This window comes from Ceratotherium simum, chromosome 23 (genome assembly GCF_057802395.1).
Source record: "Ceratotherium simum simum isolate JZ-2026a chromosome 23, ASM5780239v1, whole genome shotgun sequence".
Taxonomy (NCBI): Eukaryota; Metazoa; Chordata; class Mammalia; order Perissodactyla; family Rhinocerotidae; genus Ceratotherium; species Ceratotherium simum.
The window spans coordinates 31,556,165-31,578,549 of NC_141922.1; the positions used below are offsets into that span (position 1 = coordinate 31,556,165).

Consider the following 22,385-nt stretch of genomic DNA (forward strand, 5'->3'; position numbering starts at 1 on the left):
AGCAGTGCGTAGGTCCCCACCAAGGATCCAAACCCACGAACCCCGGGCCACCAAAGTGGAGTGCATGAACTTAACCACTACACCACCAGGCCAGCCCCATGAACTTTAAAGTATTTCATAGGTAAAAATCTCAATTATGTCCTATGGCAAAACAAAAATTTTACAAATTGATATTGGTGAGCATTGAAGAATGACGTATTTTAAGCAAGATCTATGAGAATAACATTATAGCACATAAAACAATAGCCCACTGGAATGCAGAGTAAAATCCAACCTGACACTAGAAAGAGAGTCAAAATAATTTGCCAGCATTTTGTTTCTATGAGCTATGTATGCAATGTATTTCCAATCACAAAAAAAGGGAGTAAACTAGAAATTCAGTTCTTTTTTTTTTTTTTAATTTTTATTTTATTTATTTTTCCCCCAAAGCCCCAGTAGATAGCTGTATGTCATAGTTGCACATCCTTCTAGTTGCTGTATGTGGGATGCGGCCTCAGCATGGCCGGAGAAGCGGTGCGTCGGTGCGCGCCCAGGATCCGAACCCAGGCCGCCAGCATCGGAGCGCACGCACTTAACCGCTAAGCCACGGGGCCGGCCCAGAAATTGAGTTCTAAAACAATATTCACTATTTGAGTATAACAAAAAGAATCTAGAATCTTCACATGCAAGTTTAATAAATCATCATAGTTTATTTAACAAGTTATTTCTACATCAGATTGTTGTTTAAAAGCAGTTATATATGTGTGATATGAAGAGAATGGTGTACAATCAATACAAGTCTTCTTATTAAATCTCCCAGGGACTTTTCCCATCTTCCTGCTTAGCAGTAAAAGGCATTTTTAGGTTTATATAAACACATTCTTTACAATTGCCTTCTTAACAGAAAACTAGTATATAAATAGCACTGGGCATTTAGTAAATAAGTCACAGGCCAATAAGTTCAATTGTGCAGTTGTGAAATGTAATGCGAAAGAGTTTTTGAAACCTTAAGACTGGGTGATCTGCAGTGTTTCCAACATGTCTTCGACTGCCTTAAGAGAGTATTTGGTTTCCTTCTTACTGCGACCTGCAAACTAATTTAAAAAAAAATGCAATTAGACTCAATTTCAGTGGCAGGTTCAAAATCACAATCTTACCTTCACATTGCTAATGAGAGTTAACATTATCTATTTTATCACTAGCAAAATCAAATATGTTCTTTTTCTTCAGTTAAAAAAAAGGTGAGTTTTAAGGACATTTTTATTAAGGTTTCATCTTCAGTGGAAGTGTACAAAAATTTCAGTGCAAAATTGGCCAGTTTAAACATTTAAGTAGTATGATAAATCTATAAAAACAAAGATTTGATTTTTAAACTATCTTCTACAGACTAGAAATTTTTATGAAATAAAAAGCATAATTTATAAATGAAATTTAGCTTATAGAATGTGGACCATTTCTATTTGGCCTCTAAACAAATTTTTACAATTTCAAACAGAGGTAAAATATAAATGTAAAGTACTTTTTATTAAACATTTTAAAGTTGCAAGATATATCTACAATTATTTAAAGTAGGTCACAGTTTTTAAAAATTTTCCAGATTTACTATCTGACTAGATAATATGTTTCTGCAGCAAAGAGCTGCCAAATAAAACTCTATGCTACACATTAAAATGATGTAAAAATGTTTTTAAAATATGCATTTCTAGTATTAAGCTGTAGTTTACTTTATAAAACCAAACTGAAATTGGATTTTACAATGAAAACAAAATATAATGCATTAAGTACTATCTTTGTGTACTTAAAAGCAAATTCATTGCATATTAAATTCAATATAGTGAACACAGTGAGGGAAATGTTGTTGAATACCCCATGCTGATTTCAAAATGAGTTTTATAACTAGACTAACAATTCCCATCATTTATCAGTTTTGATTTAACACTACAGAGTTCCTAGATAAATAAGTGTTTCATGTGGGGGTAGGAGAAGGTTTATTATATCTATATTACCTGTTTTCCCCTGGTTAAGGTATTGATTAATATTCGCTATTAGCAACACATATTATTTTCAAGTTAACATCTAAGCACTCAATACATTTTTAAGTGACTGATCTTTCCTTCAAATACCAATGCAGTCTTAAGTACTCAGTGCTTGATTTATGATGTGTTCCTTCTCTTTGTTAATTAACTTAATTTGGCAAACTTCTTGTGACCTGTTGAGAAAGATTATGTGATCAAGCACAGGTAACATCATGGAAGCAATAGGCTTCAGGAACTGGTAACCTGCATCTGACCTCTCTGGCTGCAGCTTAGCATCATGATTCCCCTACTTCCTAAACCATTAGCTTCTGTGGTTGAATCCCGATTTGATAGAGTAATTACAGGAGATTTCTAAAGGAAATGCCAGGGAAAGATTCCCATAAGAATCAAGATCACTTTGCTTTTCATAAGACGTTACTAATTTAAGGAATTCAAATGTTAAATATACAAGTTGTAATTATAAAATATGGTAACAGTAACAACACATTTAAAACTTTGCCTTTTCATAATTTCTCATGGTGAGTAAATGATGTGGAGTGTGCTTATTACTCCTACTATCCAGTTGATAAATTCACTTTCACAAGGACAGCAAGAACAGAAAGGCTTTTCTTTTACCACTGCCTATCCAAAGTAAACAAGAATGGTCCTAACCACATACTTAAAGGTCTAATTCTAAGAAAAAGCTTTGATGGGTTCGGGGAGGGGGTACAAAATTGTACACCACATAGTAACATTCACTGATTTTTTAAACAGCAAAATAAAAATGAAAATTTTCTGTAGAGCTGAAGTCATAAGTATTTTAAAACATAGCATTTTTCTTAGTTTGTATCTAAACATATTAAAAATAATAGTAAATATGAATGTGTGATTTTCTTAAATTAGCTAATTAAAAAAAAATCACCTAAGATTGTGTCAACACTACTGACAACCAGTGCAATTTAGAATAAACCAAACTAACTTATTTGTGTCAGAACAAATAAAAAGAAAGTTGGAAATATAAATCTATCACTTCAAATTTAGCCTGACGTGCAATTATTTTGTCTATTCCAGAATTATATGGCAATTTAACTGATTAAGCTGGAATCCTAGTTTTCCTTCAAATCATGATTTAATTTTCTATTTCCCAAAAGGATAGTAACAGAATCACCCCTGCAATCATAAATAACATATGGATTACTAGCACAGACAAATTTAACAGTGCACCAAAGAAGCATTTATCTGGAAAATTATTTGAGTAGGCTCACATTAAAGTTTTTCAAGAGCATTAATCAAACTTGCCTGCGTCTACTGAACATGCTAAACCAATTACCTAATTGAAGAGCAAATAGTAGCTATATTCTGTTTCATTATTAAGTAGAAACAAAGAAGGAAAAGCAGTTCTTAAAATCTCATTTTCTCTAATTTATAAATGCCTTGAAAAACATTACAATAAGGAATACTTATTGTATACTTTATACTTGTTTATATGCTTAGACATGAGTCACAAAGTTCTCAATTAGATCCCAGAAATTTATCTAATTACTAAAATATCAATCTCTGAAAGTTATACTTTTCCACATTAATCACAAATTCTGCATTTTTGTTTTCACAGACGTAGGCTTTGCTTAGTAAAGTCTTCTTTCGTAAGTCCCTGTTGGATCTTAAAGAAAATACATGAAAAAGAACACTCAAATAATAAAAACTTGCTTATTAAATTCAAAGGTCAATGATTTATCCATTGTGATAACTGGGATATACGTTCAGCTAAAATTCACCTTTACACAATTTGTGGAAAATAATATGGGTGGACAAACTAACAGGATAAATAAAATGAAACAGTGGATGGATGAACCTCAGAAACATTACGCTGAGTGAAAGAAGCCAGGCACAAAAGAGTACATAACCTATGATCTCATTTATATAAAGTTCTAGTACAGGCAAAACTAATTTATAGTGATAAAAATCAAATCAGTGCTTGTCTGCAGTGCAGGGTAGTATTGACTACAAAGTGGCAGAAGCGAACTTTCTGGGGTGAGGGAACTTTCTAGGGTGATGGAAATGTGTATCTTGAATGAGGTGGTGGTGAGAGCGGAGTATATATTTGTCAAAACTCAACTGTACACTTAAAACGTGTGCATATTATTCTATGTAAATTATACCTCAATAAAGTGGATTAAAAATAGGAAACAAACAGAAGGATAGGACTATGGAATTATACAATAGTGTAATAAACTGCCAAATGCCCACATATTTCTCTCCCCATTGAGAGCGGAAGTATTGCATCCCCTAAATCTAAACTGATCATGTGACTTGCTTTGCTCAATGGAATATTAGCAACATGTGACGCAACTAGAGTCTCGAAAAGCCCTTTGGCACTGGAGTTTGCTTGTTTGCTGCTCTTGGAACCCTAAGACCACCACGTGAATAAGTCCAAATTAGCCTGCCAAATGAGAGACACAAGGCCCAGCACTCTCAGCTGACAGACAACCGTCAGATATTCAAGTGAGGCCATTAACCACTAGCATAGGGCAGAAATATAAACTAGCCCAGTTGAGACTAGCAAAATTAATCAACTGAGCCCTAGCCAAATAGCCTACCTATAGAATCATAAGCAAATGTCGTTATTTTAAACAACTAAGTTAGCAAAAGGTAATGGTTACAAATATTTATGGAATCTGATTCACAGAAAGAGAATCCAGAACCCCTATTGAAAACGCACAGAATATGAAAGCTTCAAAAGCACCAAAAGATTTTATTTAAAACCTGTTACTGGTGTCTAGAGGCAAAATAAATTTTGCATGATGGGTGATTCCTAGTGGAGGAGTACTGGAAGTTGCTATATAGAAACCTGACATGACCAACTGAGAGATGTGTTATCTTCCTAGAGTGGTATTCAAGGTGACAGAAACGGAAAAAAATTCCTTGTACTACTATCCTTTTCCTTTAGAGTCAAGAAAAGGCAAATCATACCTTCAGTAAAGACGTGCAAAATATCTCTGGGGACTATGGAGGTTATGGTGCAAAACTCAAAGACTGAAGAGCACAAGTGATGCTCTAAGAGCTCTTTCCAAAGAACACTGAGACTCTATAAAATAAGTCTGTGAAAAGAGAATGGATCTAATAAGACACAATAAAAATTTTTTTTAAAAGAGAATGGCAGGAAGAGCAAATATTACTAAAGAATAGGGTTTGGATCTACAAACAATGGCTTAAAATACTGACATGACGAATTCATGTCTAGGGGTATAGTGCATCTCAAAAGCAGGGAAGGGCATGCTTGCCTGGTCTTGTATTACTGAAGAGACAAAGAGAAAGGAAACAAAATATCCAAACAAAATGAAACTGAAATTTAGGTCTGAAATGAAAAGAGAAACAAGGGAGGGTAGGATATCAATTATTCACATGAGAAAATAATTGAGAAGGGAGTTGGAAACTAATTACAGCTTCACATACATTTATAACCGGACATTTCCTTATATAGGCAGTATATTGTGGCCATTAAGAGCACCAACTTTGGAGTCAGTCTGCATAGGTTTGAAAACAGCTCTGTCATTAACCAGCTTTGTCACCTTGGTAATCTCTCCCTGCTTTAATTTCCTCATTTATAAATCAGGAAAAGTATCTAGCTTATGATAAATTTTCTATAAATGTTTGCTATTATAACGTTATTGTTGTTGTTATAATTGCAATGAACATAGCAGGCATAATAAAATGAACTTAGAACATGTGATCAATAAACACAATGTAACGTGTATTACTGTCATTTGGTGCAAATTACATATTAACTCCTTTAATCCTCAGAAAGCTTTTATTATATCCATTTTGCAGATAAAAGCTAGGACTAGAGATGATGTGTAACTTATCTAAGGTCACATAGCTAATAAATGTCAGAGCCAAACTTTGAAGGCAAACAATATAGATCTAGCATCTGTGTTCTTCTCTTAACTACTACATGGTACTAGCTGCCATGGAACAGGACTCATGACAGAATACAGAGATAGACAGAAACACTCTGGATAGCTACGTGGGGGGAAACTGAACTCTATTTCACATCATACATAAAAATCAGTTCCAGGGGGCGGCCTGGTGGCATAGAGGTTAACTTTGCATGCTCTGCATCAGCAGCCCAGGGTTCGCGGGTTCGGATCCCAGGTACGGACCGATGTACCGCTTACCAAGCCATGCTGTGGCGGCATCCCATATAAAGTAGAGGAAGATGAGCACAGATGTTAGCCCAGGGTTAATCTTCCTCACACACACACACACACACACAAAAATCAGTTCCAAATGGATTGTAGATCTAAATGTGAAAAGTAGAAGAAAACAAAACTCTAAGACACACAAGATTATCTTTATGAACACGAGTAGCAAACGATTTCTCAAACAGAACACAAAAAGCACAAACCATAAAGGAAGAATAATTACGCTGAACATATTTAACTTCAGACCTTTTATTCATCAAAATCACTTGAGAGTGAAAGCTGGTAAGGAGTTGAAGAGATTCGCTACACGTATAACAAACAAAGGGCTCATAATCAGAAAACTAAAAAAACAAAATAAAATGTCATAAACCAATGAAAAAGATAGACTTCATGAAAGAGGATATCCAAATGGCCAATATACATAGAAAAAAGTGTTCAGCCTCATCAGATATCAGGAAGATACAAGATAAAACCATGAGATACCACCACACATACACCAGAAAGACTATAATTAGAAAAACTGACAGAACCAAGTGTTAGTGAAGATGTGGAACTATAAGAACTCTCAAACACTGCAGGTGGGACTATAAACAACTAATTTAGAAAAAAAGCTTTATCTACTAAAGTTCAATATACATTTGTCCTATGACTCAGTATTTCTACTCAAAGGCATACACTCTTCAGAAGTACATGTACGCGTACACCAAAAGACTTGTACGGCAATATTCAGTGTAGTATTATTCATAATAGCCCCAAACAGGAAATAATTCAAATGCCTATCAACAAATGACTAGATAAATAAATTGTAGTATGTTCATACAAGAGACTACAGTACAATGAAAATGAATGAACTACAGATACAAACAAGGATAAATCTCATAAGCATAATGGTGAAATAGGCCAGACAAAAATGAATACATGTATAATTCATTAAAGTTCAAAAAAATGCCAAAATTATGTGATTATAAATTAATACTCCTGAGGAGGACAGAAAAAGTAGAAATTGAGAGGAGGTACCAAGAGAGCTTTGGGGTGCTGTAATGTTTCTATTTATTGACCTGCATAATTCATTGAAATGTACATTTATGACGAGTTCTTTTTTCTATGTATATTACAATTTAATAGAAATTGGTTTTTAAAATATAGTCATACCATGTCAAACAATGCACTCTGAGTAGCTAATTGTTTCTCAAAAATATCTTAAAAACAACGATGTAGTCTGCACACCATTAGTTATATATTATCCAAGTCTTATCTTTATCTCTCTCTCCCACACACACACACACACACACACACACACACACACACAGATACTCCGTAAGCCTACTCTGCATGGAACCCCATTACAGATCTGAGCTATCTCAAACTGCATTTGCAGAAGCACAGCCTAGCTAATATTCATAAATATTCTGACTTAACATGCCAACAGAACTAACATTCTCTATTATAAATAATAAAAATACACAAAAGTGACTTTAAATGATCATGAGGGTCCTGAATTTTTTAACCTCCCCAACCTTCTCCAACCAGGAGCATAAAAACAAAGAAACAAATGGCACCAAAACCAAAACCAAAGAAAACAAGCCCAAGGAAGACATCTTCAAAAAAAGTACATTGCAGGCAATCCTCCAAAACCCTAGAATATGGTTATATCACACAGTAGGAGGACCTATAAAGGATCAACAGCTGTGCGGTAGGAGCAACAGGAAGTAAAAGAAAACAACCTACTACTCTACAAGCTACAGAAATGAAAAAAGTATGAATTGATGAAACTGTAAATGGTCTGCAAAAACAGGACAGTCTCAAAGGCTCCAAATCAAAGATAAGCGTAAAAAATCGCATGCAAATGTGACATTAAACAAGTCTAATAGTCTAGGACTTCAGAATCTCTGAAATATCCATGAAACACCCTCTTCTATAAGAAAAAAACCTTATGTTCTGAAAGAAAACTACCGGAAACTGAAACCAAATTGAATAGGGCAGAAGCACTGGGTGGAAGCGGGACAGAAGGTTGAGAAAAGGAGGGGTGAGGAAGGTAGTGTTGCCCAGAGGCAGCAAATCACAGAAGAAGAAAAAAATCCTAACAAAACACATTTAAAATTGAGAGCAACACCTCAAAATTCAAGATTTGAGGGGCCTAGGGGTAGAAAAGAGGGCTGAAGCCAGAACATTTTTGTGAACTAGACCTAGTTCTTAGCAAGAATGAATATACAGAGAGGTCATATTTGAGTTCTATGTAACAAAGAGGAGGAAGCCACAGAAAAGTCAAGCTGGGAAAGTAATTCTATCCTCTCTCCAACTCTCCCTATTCCATAAAAAGTCCTCCTAATAGCCCAGGAAAACTATCTCATTTAAACGTGGAGAATAAGAAAAAGAATATGAACTAACTCCATAAAAAACTATTATCGAGAAAAAAAAGAAAAGAAAAGAGAGAAAATGACAGAAAAGGATGTGAAAGAAAATGAATGGCATAGGAGGTGGGAAACCAGATCCAATAAACTTGTAATCGAAGACCCGAAAAAGAAAACTTACACAATCAAACAAAAAAATATTTAAAACTGTAATTCTAAAAGCAACTTTTCTCAAATTAAAAGAAGACTGAATCCACATATTAAAAGGGTCTATTGTGTATTTGGGAAAATTGACCCCAGAATAATCAACAAAACACATTGTAGTAAAACTATTGGATTTTTTTGTGTGTGTGAGAGGAAGATCAACCCTGAGCTAACATCCATGCCAATCCTCCTCTTTTTGCTGAGGAAGACCGGCTCTGAGCTAACATCTATTATCAATCTTCCTCCTTTTTTTCCCTTTTTCTCCCCAAAGCCCCATTAGATAGTTGTATGTCATAGTTGCAAATCCTTCTAGTTGCTGTATGTGGGATGCCACCTCAGCATGGCTGGACAAGCGGTGCACTGGTGTGTGACAGGATCCGAACCCGGGCCGCCAGTAGCGGAGTGCGCGTACTTAACAGCTAAGCCACGGGGCCGGCCCCTGGATTTTAAAGATAAAGAAAAAATGCCTTTGGGCAACCAGACAAAAAGTCTAAGTCATTTATTAGAGAGAAAATCAGGATGGCATCAGACTTCTTGACAGCAATATTTTATCCTAAAAAAGCAATGGAACAATATGTTTAAGATACTTAAGAAAATGTAAGCCAAAGGTTGTATAGAAAGCCAAATTGTTCTTCAAATATAAAGACTATAGACAGATAAGTTATAAACACGCAAGACAAAAGAAGACACATTTTTCCATGAGCCCTTCTTGAAGAATCTCCTAGGGACGAGCTTCAGAAAACTAAGAAATGAGTGGAGAAGTTTCAGATAAGATCTGACGTGTAAGCAGTGTACATAAACTTGGTTACATATGGTCTGGTTAGTTTACTTTTAGGCTTTTCTTCCTCCTTCTTAATTACTTGAGATACCTCTGATTAAAAATACACTCACATACCCAATCTGCTTCTGAAATGCTCATGCAATTTGTTTATCTTTTCTGGATTTTTAGAATTACTTTTTATTTGCCAAATGCAGAATTACTGAGATTTCCAGATGGTAAGGCTAATTATGGGATCATAACAGCAACAGACTCCTTTTGAATAAAAAAATGTGATCTTATAACTACAAGTTAATTCTACACAGTTAAAACATATTTGATAAAGGCCCAAAGGCATAAAAGTCCAATGATAGACATCTGGCTTTGGAGAAACAAAACTAAGGAATATAATACATTAACTGTATTGTATCATAACTATATGATAATATACAATTATCAGTACTAACCTGATAAGCTCTGTTTATTTGATTAGCTGCCCAACTAGCGTATTTCATGTTGTCCTTTTTCGTTTTTGCACTTGCTTTTGGATTAGAAGCAATATGACTTGCTGACTAAGAACAAAAAGAAATATCAAAAAGGAAATTTCTTTTTTCTAGTCAAAAACATGTAAGGACCACAGTTTCAATGGGATGATAAAGAGTTTTTAAAAACTGTACCAAAACAATTTTTAAAATAAAGTTGAATGAAATTAGTGTTTAGAAATGAAAATATATTTTAAAATATAGAATAATCCAAAGTAATGGGAAGAGAAAGGATATCTTTTTTTTTTTTTGGTTTATTGTGGTAACACTGGTTTATAACATTGTATAAATTTCAGGTGTACATCATTATACTTCTATTTCTGTATGGATTACATCATGTTCTCATGTTCACCACCCAAATACTAATTACAATCCATCACCACACTCATGTGCCTAATTATCCCGAGAAAGGCTATTTTATGTTATATCTAAAATTATTTTATTAATTATATATGAAAGCTCTTTAAGGTAAAATTCTATTATCACTTAAGTACTGTAGAATATTACTAGTGTCATTTCTTGTTACTGAAATACTTCAGCTCTCCTGTCAGAATTATTTAATATTAATATAAGGAAACTCAAAAATAATTCAGTCCAACTCCTACATTAACAGATAAAAATAAATTTAAGTCCAATGCGAGTGATCTGACTTGACTAAAGCAAGTTAATGAAAGTTTTAGAAACAGAAAGAGATCCTTAGATCCAATCTATGTCTCTTTTCACTATACCAAGTATTTCCAAACTGTGTTCCATAGAACCAATTAGAGTCACTGCAATTTGATCCACCTTCTTTTTAAAAATGTATTTAAACAAGGGATTGTTAATCTGAGACCCATGAAAGAATATGTAAATCCCCAAAATCATATCCTAATTTTTAAGTGTGTGTTTATATTTCTGGGGAGAGGAAGATATAACTTTTGTCTTAAATATACATTTTTAAGAGGATCTGTCCATGTGATTCAAAAAAAAATGTTAAGCCTTTCTTTTATACCTAGCCTGTGTTATAGGCTTTTCCCCTCTGTCTCCTCCTCTCTCAGTGAGGAATTTATATGCAAAATATGATTTTTACATCTCTATGTCTTCAATGTCACCTTTTTGATATGAATTTCAGCAAATTCCATGGTTGAATCAGCTGCTTGGGCTGGAATCCCAGCTCAATCACTTAGTGGCTCTTTGGCCATCCTTGGACAAATTAATTAGACCTCTCTGTGTTGTAGTTTCACTTTCTGTGATAGGGTGGTAATAACAGTACCTTCTCGAATAGGTGATGTGAGAATTCAATGATTTAAAATAAAAAATAGAGGTCAGAACAATGCCGGGCACATAAAGTGCTATGTATATACCATTATCAATAATTTACTTGTTACATATTTTTAAAATCAGTATTTAAATTATTTGGTAAAAAGAGACACTGCTACTATACTGTATCTCCAAGCTGCTACAACTGGCACTGGTAGAATCCAGGAAAAATTTCTTAAAATTCCTTTGAACTGTTTTCGAATTATATTTTGCCATTTCTTTCCTGAAAACTATTTCATTTATATTTCTTCCTGCTTCCATTTCTGTAATCAATTCTTTTTCACTGAGCCCCAACAAGACATTCATCCAAAAGTCCATGAAAAGACTAGGATAAATTAAAATTTCAAAGAACTGGCCTATTAAAGAAAAGTTTATTTTTCCAGTCATTCTGATTGCAGAGAAAGGCTCAGTTTATATATATTTTAAAGCTCAGCAAATTCTTCCTGTTTCCTATAGCTCTTGTTAACTGACTTTTCTAAACTAGTCATTTGGCATACATAAACAATAGAAATATTTAATTACATGCTTCCCACAAATAATTTCCACTGTTTTTCTGTACTATAAAAAATGTTTTAGTTTGACATTAGAGATTTTATTTCTAATATGTCTTTTACTGGTACAGTTTAAAAATATCTCACACAATTACAATTTAAGGTAAGAAATACAATAATGTTGGGCATAAACCCAAGAATATCAAAACAATTAAGAAATACATAATATGGTTTTGTATCTGTTACTATTTAATTTTATAATAGCAGATTTCAATTCTAATACATTAAAAGATACTTTGCAACAAAATGTCAAGTAGCTAGGATGTATTAACATTTAAAAATAAAACTTCCTTACAATCTATTGCTCATAATTAACTAGAGCAAAAAAAATCATATGCTTATCAATGAAATACAAAAATAGGAAGGAAATAATTGGATGGGACAGTTAATGGATTTTAAATGACAGATTTCATAAAATAACATTAAACATACACTTCAACTCACCATGTAAAGCCCAAACAAAGCTCTCATATTTCTGTTGTTCAGTTTCAATGCCTGTGCAAAATACTTTCTTGAAAGTTCAAGATTTTCAAGTCCACCTTGGGTATATTTAACCTGTTAAAAATTGCAGAGTGCTGAACCCTGTTTATTTTACTACTTTGAAATATAGCATGTTTCATCATACCACAGGCATTACTAATTGAAACAGATATTATGTAAACAAATGAAAGATGTTAAAAGAATTCATCTTAAAGTCGTTAAAGCTAATCTAAATTTTAAAGCATAACCCACCCCCCCAAAAAGTATTCTGTTCTATGAACAGTAAGATCACTGAGTAGTTTTTAAAAAAATGCTGCCAGTATAAAGAAGTCAGTATAATTTCTATTTCAACTGTCTTGCAAATGCTTCACAACTTTATATTTTCTATTACTAGCATTATAAATCTAGACTTGGACAGTAAATTGTCCTTTTCTAAGCTGCACTGAAATTCCTTAATAATGAAGTCCTTCTAACCTTCTAACATTCAATTGTATTGCTATTCTTAAGAGTAGGCAAATAAAATAAGAACTTCCTACTTCCCAAACACTGACCTTAATATGAATTTCCTAGAATATGGATTTAAAAATCATAATCTTTGTAAATGTCTTAGAAACCATTAAATGGTGACAACTGTGGAATAATTAATTCATAATTATGAAAGAAAATAGTATACAAATAAAAATACAAAGAATGTCACTGTTTTAAATAAGAGCTTTTAATTGAGAAATCAGTATTTCCATTATAGTATTAAAAATTTAAAACTTTTACTCCCACAAGTCAATTTTCATCAGATGTTTTAAATATTTATATACTTGCTTAACACGAAGGACATATTCTTAGTTCCATAATACCCAACACCAACAAAAATAAAACCACATATAATTGTTGTTTTAGAAAACACTTACTTCAGCATACTGCTGACAGTATAAGTGGTTGTGTGGATTAGTCATCATAAGCTCCTCTAAACAAAAGGCTGCTTTAGCATAGCTGAAAAATATCAAGAGGAGAAATTAATTTTAAAAGTCACAAATTTTATCTTACACCGTAAATAATTCAAACCAGTTTTAGTGACATCAGACATTTTATTCCCAAAATAAAGTTTTATTAATAAAGTACTTGTTATCTTAAATTCATAAATATGAATAATGTTAAATTTTTTAATGGAATGAATAAACAAACAGAGGCTTAAATTCTAAAGCAGCCTATGAACAATCAACAGATATTACATTTTTAAAACTGGGTCACTACTATGACATCCAAACATTATTAACAACACCTGCTTCAAGATCTAGGATCACATTACATATAAAATAACTTCTAGAAGTCCACCGATCATTTACTAAAATATTTAAATAGCTTAAGTAAGGAGGAAATAGACATTTTATTAAATACTCTCTATTCACTAAAAATCCTTTACAGACATATATTTACCAACATATTCTATTACAAAGACTTTTCATTACTTAAGTTTACTGTCAAATACAAAATTATAATGAAGTTATAGAAAAATAACTGAAAAGTGGATCAAGCTAGTGGTTTGGATATGAACTCTACTAGTCTTTAATCAGTGGTAGAGAAACAAAAATCTTGCTGAAAACATAAAGAAAGAAATGCTGCAAAAGGCTCTGGAAAAGTAGTCTTACATCACGTGACTATAATTCCCTTTAGTGTACTTTATATATTTAAAGCATGTGAATATCCTCACTATTTACAGAAAATCCTAAAGGACACAGGTGTTGTAAAATTTATTTCCAGTGAGGAAGTGATGACAGTACCCAACAGAAAAACGCTACCTACAGTTATTTTTGGCTTTTGTCACCAATATACAAAGGTACCTATCTTTACACTAATGTCTGATATACTTACTTTTCAAAATATACACATTGCAGTTTCACACATGTGTACTAATAACAGCTAACTTTTATTACCTGCTTATTATGTATCATGCACTTTTCTAGGTGTGTTACATGTATTAACTCATTTAATCCTACCAAAACCGTAGAAGGAAGAAAATTATCACCATTCTGTAGTTGAGAACACTGAGGCACAGAGATGTAAACCGAAACCCAGGCTGTGCCACTCCAGACAGCCTACACTTTTAACCATTATACATATTGCATATATGCACTACACACTACAAGGAAAAACTGTAGTGGTGATAGTAGTACTGAAGATGCCAATGGTAACATAAAAATGGGTACAGCAATCAAACCTAAAAGGCCCAAGGAACCAAAAACTCCCTGATTACCCAAAAATCAAAGCATTTTAGATTTAGGAAGGACCTTATATATATTCTCATCAAAGTTCATGCAGCTATGTAGTCCGTTTCATTTTTATATCCAAAATCTAGCTCCAGTTCTTGACATATGAGGTATATAATAAATGACTGAATAAATATCTAGAACAAAAGCATATGACTACTTATTTGATATTTATTTATTATTCTATAAGAGAAGGGAAAAGTAGTCTCTACCTTAAATAAACACCCAACTTCATCAAAAAGACAGCTCCCTTGTAAATGCATTCCTTTAACTAGGATGATGCCAAACATTCATATTAATGCTAAGAACAAATGTTCTTAGAGATTTAAATGGGTTGAGCACAACTGTGACTCTGGTTCACATACAGTGTAAGGTAAGAAAATAGGCAGGTAGGAGTTTCTATTGAAAAATGAATGCCAAGATATTTTTCTCAGAAATGATTTAGCATCACATACAAGAAGGCAATCCCTTCCCCTCAATTTTACAAAGTATAAAATAAAACTAATTTTGTGGATAAAGTATAGAATCAAACAAACTTACAGCTGAAAGGCACAAGACATGGTCTAAGGCAGTTTTTCTCAGCCAGAGTCACCCAAGAGTCTTAAGCCATATGGAAAGTGATTTGAGTGATTACGTGCTCAATTCTCCCAAGGATGGTACATAGCCAGTACCATTCCAGAAGCAGAAAGAAATTAATTCATTATATACAACGACTCAATGAGACTAAGATTAGAGAAATAAAAATAGTTTGCATCTATTTTAAATAACCACTATCATTACATGTTAGAGTCAGTAACTAAATAAAGTTTTTGAAGTTCTTCTGTTCCTCATAAAAGCATATGTATAGGTTACAGTATTTGTCCCCAGACTGCTTTATCAATATTATTTTTCCTTATAGGATTTTGGTAATTCCATTTTTTTTAGAATTTTACAGTAAGGCTGACCTACAAAAAGGAACCATAATCACGATCATAATTAATTTATACTACTAGTTGCTCCTTGCTGATATAACATCTAGTTTTAACTATAAATCAAGTAAAAACATTAAGCGTCTTTGTTTAAAATACATATTTTTGTTTATAATACATATTGGTGGTGCTAACACATAAATTATAACTAATTTTTTATATTTATAAAAAGTAAAGTGTCTCAATATAGTCAACTGGTGTGACATATAACCACCAGAATAACTAACTATAAATGAGAATTTACTTATCAGAAGCAAGGTTATATAAAAGTAACTCAAAGATATAAATAAAGTATGTGGCAGAATTCTATACGTCCTTTCTATAAAAACACTGAATAGGCTTATACAGACATTCTACTGTGGAAATTTAGTTGGGGTAAAAAATTCTAGATCTAGACTAGCAATGCTGTCTGTGACCTATCATATTTAAAATAGCTTATATCTATCCATACGCAGAAAAAAAAGACAAAATGTTAAATATATCTAGCAATTCCTCAATTGCTACATTTTTGTCACTATGTCCTCAAAACTGTGCTAAATTGACATTCCACAATAATTTATCACTTCTGCCAAAAAATATCCTACCTACTACAATGACTCGCCCAAACAAATCAAATGAATTAAGTGAACAGATTCCGATTTTCATACCGTTTCAAAAAACCCTAAAAATATTTATTTCCCCTCACTCTAAATCTGAATATTCCTTCTAAGTGTCCAATTAGAAAAAATGGTCATTTTGTAAATAACTAGCTTCAAGACCAAAAAGAGTTTTGTGATATAAAAGGGTAGGCTGAACACAATTATCATTTCCCCTGAAAAGAAATTATTTTCTAGCTGCTTTTCTGTCTTTGTACGTCTTAATTTCTTGGGATTTTTCAGTTCACTTCTCTTAAGTGTACATTCAACTCTATCTCAATAAAGTCTTTAGAGACTCAAAACAAAGCCAAACTGAATGTGGCCATTACAAGGTAAAGCCAATAATAAAAATAATAAATTTAATGATAGGTTAAAAACAAAGTATAGCCTATTTAAGCACTAAAGAAAGAAATATTAGAAACAAATGCAAAAAAGTAAAATTGAGAAAGAAATAGAAAAAAGTAATATATTTATATAGGTCTTAGAGGACAGAAAACATGAAATCAATAAAACTGATATATCTGACTATCTAAAAATAAAGTTTCTGTTAATCAAAAACATCAATATTAAAAAGACATAACAAACATGCACATATTTTTAACAGGATAAAGGTTCATATCATTTATATAAAGAGCTCTTAAATTTTTTTTAAAAGGTAACCAATTTTCACCAATCAAAATTTGCAAAAATTAAAAAGAATGAGAGCACTCAGTGTTGTTAACGGGACATTCTAATAATTGCTGGTGTGAGAGTAAACTGATATTATCTTTCTAGTGGACAATTAGGAACAATTTAGCAAAACCACTAAAAATGTGCATATCATATAATCAAGTAATTCTACCTCTAAGATCTCAGCCCAAGGAAACAATTAAAATAAAAATAATCAATACAGCATTACAGTGAAAATGAAAAACAACCTTTATATTTATTTCCCTAGGAAACTGGTTAAGAATACTAGGGTACAATAATAAGATAGAATAATATAAAGCCATTAAAATCACATTTTGGAATGTTTATGGTGATGAGGAATTTCTGACAAAATATAACTAAGTGAAAAGCATAAGCTACAAAAGATAATTCTGTTTTAGGTTTCTGTTTGTTTCAAGAGGTGCTGAAGAAAAAAATCAAATATAAACTGTAGTTAACTTATGATGATGCAATTACACATGATTTTTGTCTTTGTCTTTATTCTTTATTGGGTTTTCCAAATTTTATGCATTAGGTATTACTTTAATTAAAAAATTTCACTGATGATTTGAAATGTTTTTAAATGCTTTTAAGCACAAGATCTTCAAAAGGCACAAAAACATTTTAAATGACTATCATTTTAGGGACAAAATAAAACTAATGTTAATTTTTTTACTGCACTCCAAAAATCAGTTTCATGTTATTTAAATTATATACTGTATACTTATAAATGCTGACTTTAAAACTATGAAAAATGGAAACAATACCATTTAAACCAAACACACTACCACTCTCACATACATAAGAGAAACCTATGTTTACATACAACATATGTTGTATGTCAACATACAAGCACACATACATCTATACTGAACATGATTCCGGAAATAATTTCTAACGAAAAACAAAGAGAATCTGATAGCAGAGTAGAGAAGTGAAGACTGGTTCCCAGAATACAGTCCATATTCACTGAACGACAGATACTACTTTATTTCAGCTCCCACTTTTATTAGAATTATGCAGATAACTACCTTAATTCTCCATTTCGCATTACATATATACCCCTGGGCAAAGACAAGAGACAAGTATCTTCATTCTATTTTATTTCCTGTGTCAGCTATTTGTAGTATGAGGATGAAGTTAACTATTCATGCACAGTCAGAATATGTGCATGAGAATCTGATTCTATTCTCTCAAAAAGAAGGAAAGAAACAATGTGATATTCTTCAGATTCAGAAGAACTAAGGGGAAAACAAAATCCTGCCTCTAGATGGAGGTTGGTGTTAATGCTGTGATATTAGAAAACCTGCACTAAGACTGGGCTAATCCTCTCACACTGGGATTTCCTCCTGTCACTGCAGCAATAAAAAAGCTAACAAAAACATTAAATATCCAATAAGCAAGTTCCTACAGCATTCAACATTCTTGATTATTCTTGGTTTTTTTACCCAGGCAACAGAATGCTTCTACTTTGGAAGAGTTGATTCTCTTAGTACTAAGGCTAATAAATGCATACAATTGACAGAATTTTTAAACAGCAGGGAGTATAATACTCTTTGTATATAAGAATAATTTAAACTAAAAATTCACAATTTTGATGCATTAAAAATAAGCTTAGCTCAGCAAATGCAGGCCTTTCTAATTCCAAATAGAATACCATCCAGATTTGAAAGAAAAACTTATTTCCCAAACAAAAATAATTTAGCAAAACACAAATCACCTAGTTAAAGCAATTCACCTATTATAACTAACAAATTGTTGATTTGTTATTTGTCATTTAATTGTTTACTTATTTTGTTCATTTAAAATGACACATAATTCATACATTCTTACCAATCCTTCAGAAACCATTATGCTTTCTTAACTTATATACTGATGAAAATTGCACTCTAACAAAATTTTATGTTTTTAACAACTTACTCATGTTCATTGATATAAAGTTCTGCGAGTTCATGCCAGGCTTCTTGGTCTCCAACAAATCTGGTGAGAGGAAAGAGAAAAAAAGTAAGTGTGTAGATATTCTGTAAATGAACAGCATGAAGGCAAAAAGGAAAATCAAATGCAAATTCCATTTTAATTAAAAAAGATTTATCAGAATAACAAAACACAATCCTCTTGTAAGACACTCACTGTTCCAGATACTCATTCAGTTCCCGAATAGCCTCCACATTTTTCCCCTGGGCTTTTCGAATGGCAATCTTACGCTTTCTTGCAGCCTATGGGTTGACATTAATAAAGGATTAGGACCTCATGATTCCCTGGGTTTTTGTAAAGAAGTTAATTTGACTGTGCAAATTATTATCTCAATGCCAGTGAAATACCATTGTAGAACTACTGCTTAGTGGGAGTTTATAAACATACTCCATGACATCCCACTGGGGAATTCAAATACTCCTCGAACAATCACATATGCTTTACTTTTGATGTACACAATGTATGCATCATTTCATTCAAATAAATAACCATCCAGATTCTGATAATTACAAGCCAGCAGGGAATCCTAATCTTTATGCAGGCTAAAGTCCTTTACTCTGTCTCATTCATAAGATCTGTATCTTAAGAGATAGAAGGATAGTGGAGATTAGGAAAAAAAAAAAAAAAATCTCACCATGGGCACTTGAATGTCTTTATACAACTATGGCTTCTGATAGCTTTTTTCACAATTTTAAGAAAAAATCTACCTAAGAGTCTTTCAAAAGGATAATATAGGCCCTGAAAGACATATTTTGTAATAGACAAAACATTTAAAACTTGCCTTTTAAAGTTTTTTAAATGACAAACATAAAAATCAGTGCCATTTATTTATGCATTAATCAAATACTGAACATCCATTGTTTTCCAGGTACTGTGCTAGACAATAAAAATACAAGGATAAAAAAAAGGAAGAGATAATTCTTTGTAGGAGCTCAGTCTCATGAGAGGAAGTCACATCAAATAAAAAGACAATGATAGAGACATCTAGGGCGTTGTGGCAACACAGAGATCCTAACGTAGGTTGCGGCAGAGTAGAGGAGGTGGAAGGGCAGGAGGCAAAGAGAGTGCCAGATGTGATACATGTACTGAAATAAAAAGGGCAAGCAGACACTAAGGAAGCAAAAGAGGAAATTATGTGGAGAACACTGCATAGTAGGAGGAACACAAGAGCAAAGGCATAGGAGACAGCAGCATTGTTTGTAATCAAGACTATATGTTTGAGGCTGGAGTGAATAGCCAAGGACTGGAGAGCACTGCATGAATTATTAAATTTACATCCCCTCCATCTCTGATTAATCCAGTGCAGAAGGCTAAGCAATAAATCACACTATAACTAGGGCCAGGTTAAGCTTATTAATTAGGAACATGATTGTCATGGTTTTATATGATACACATTCCACAAGATGCAGACAAGGGAAGTAAAATGAATGGGGCCTCTTTATACTAACAGAGCTACCTGTCGTGGGGTGGGAAAGGTGAGTGTTCTTGCTCTGAAGAAGTGAAAGTCAAAAAATCAGAGAGAATCAAGAGACTCCCAATAAATAAGACCAAGAGCAATATTTATAATAATAGTGATAACAATATTTTGGTAATAAAAAAAATGACATATTAAAAATGTATATCCTTGATTATTCAGTTCGTGCTGAAAGCCTAACACAATGCCTGCCACACAGCTGGTACACAAATATTTTTGGAATAATTTCACTACGTAAAACAATGAAAGCACTATAATGAATGTGAAGTTTAATCTCAAGAATTCAGAAGGAAAGTAAAAGTAAAGTTCTAAAAGTAACTCAATCCTAAAGCCTTTAGGAACAATATTAGACTTCAAATATGAAAACCTTATCCCAAGTCCTTCTGAAAATAGGTGAGGGATAAATTAACATATAATTAAACTAATTTCTTTTGGACATATAATATCTAATTTCACCAATCCAACATCATTGGAAACATATTTTATTGTTTATTCTTTTCATTTTTCATGATACTAGTTCTTCCACAGGCAATATGGTAGAGCAGAGAGTCCAGGCTTTGAAATAAAAAAGACAAGAAACTGAATCCCAACTTGTCACTTATCAGCTTTCTAACCAAGGGCAAAATATTTAACTTCCTCAAACCTCGGTGATACCAGCAATCTCCAAGTACTAATGTAAAGCAATTGACATAGTACATAGCTAACAGAGGGAAAACAAAGTTCAGGTTCTCCTGCCTCCAAGGCTTACGCCCATGGCCCTGGGAAATGTGGCATTCTAAAAGCATCTTCACCCTTAGCATAGAGGCAATGACACCTATAGTCATGCGCTGCATAACATCTCGGTCAAGGACAGACCACACATAGGACGGTGGTGCCATAAGATTAGGACCATATAGCCCAGGTGTGTGGTAGGCTACACCATCTAGGTTTGTGTAAGTACACTCAATGATGTTTGCACAACAATGAAATCATCTAACTGCATTTCTCAGAATGTATCCCCATCGTTAAGCAACGCATAGCTGTACTTGCCATTTTTATGGCTTTAAGACCGGCTAAAAGAGAAATCCAAATGGTTCCCCTTATAGACTATGCATGAGGAGGTAGTAACTAAATCCCTAAGTTTTAGGTAAATATTTTAGAACAAGGTGAACTAAATTCAGCTTTCACAAATATATCTCCCCTCAATCCCTTCTGTCCTTCTATAAACGTTTATTGAAAAATCTGTCATGAGCCACCAAAGTGTTGGTGTTACTAAGAATAAAAACACTTTCTGTTACTCTAACCACAGAAAGCACTGTGCTGGACACTGAGGGAAATAACAAAGCCATATAAGACCTAGAACTAATAAAGACTAGTAGGGGAAGACATCACTTAGATGAAAGTTAAGTTACTATGTAGAAGACATCACCAGGGCAGGCCCAGTGTCGTAGTGGTTAAGTTTGCACACTTCGCTTCGGCAGCCCAGGGTTCGCAGGTTCGGATCCTGGGCACGGACCTATGCCCCACTTATCAAGCCATGCTGTGGCAGGTGTCCCACGTATACATGGAGGAGGATGGGCACAGATGTTAGCCCAGGGCCAATCTTCCTCAGCAAAAAGAGAAGGATTGACAACAGATATTAGCTCAGGGCTAATCTTCCTCACCCAAAAAAAAAAAGGACATCACAATTTCTTTTTCCAAAGCAACTTCAATGTATTATCTCAAAGATGGGAAGTCCAGTTTCATCCTATGCTTAGTACTACTACTAGGATAGAACAATATTTAATTACATATTATGTTAGATCTTGAAGTGAAATGATTTACTCAAAATATCCCCAACTTAAACTGACACAGAAGTAAAATGTTTGACTCCTAATTCCAAGAAAATAAATTACAAGCTATTGATTTTTAACCTGAAATGAGAAAAATACATGAAACTCAAACTTTTCCCAGAAATTTTCATTTTTTTAATATACGACTGTGTGAAAAATGAATACCTTTGAAACTGTGGTGAAGTCTTATAATCA

The 22,385-nt window shown here is 33.2% G+C and overlaps 1 protein-coding gene across 2 annotated transcripts in view; it reads right to left on the bottom strand.

Moving 5' to 3' along the window:
- Positions 1–665: 665 nt before the first annotated feature.
- EMC2 (ER membrane protein complex subunit 2) overlaps positions 666–22,385 on the bottom strand; it is a 51,796-nt gene continuing 30,076 nt past the window's right edge. The window contains exons 6-11 of one of the 2 annotated variants that reach the window (XM_004431261.3): positions 19,062–19,147; positions 18,852–18,911; positions 13,286–13,367; positions 12,345–12,455; positions 9,976–10,080; positions 666–1,073 (exon numbers count right to left, since the gene is read on the bottom strand). In XM_004431261.3, the coding sequence (XP_004431318.3) occupies positions 987–1,073; positions 9,976–10,080; positions 12,345–12,455; positions 13,286–13,367; positions 18,852–18,911; positions 19,062–19,147 (531 nt within the window). In that variant the 3' untranslated portion in view covers positions 666–986. The remainder of the gene's footprint in view (positions 1,074–9,975; positions 10,081–12,344; positions 12,456–13,285; positions 13,368–18,851; positions 18,912–19,061; positions 19,148–22,385) is intronic. The other variant, XM_087447545.1, reaches the window with a different exon arrangement.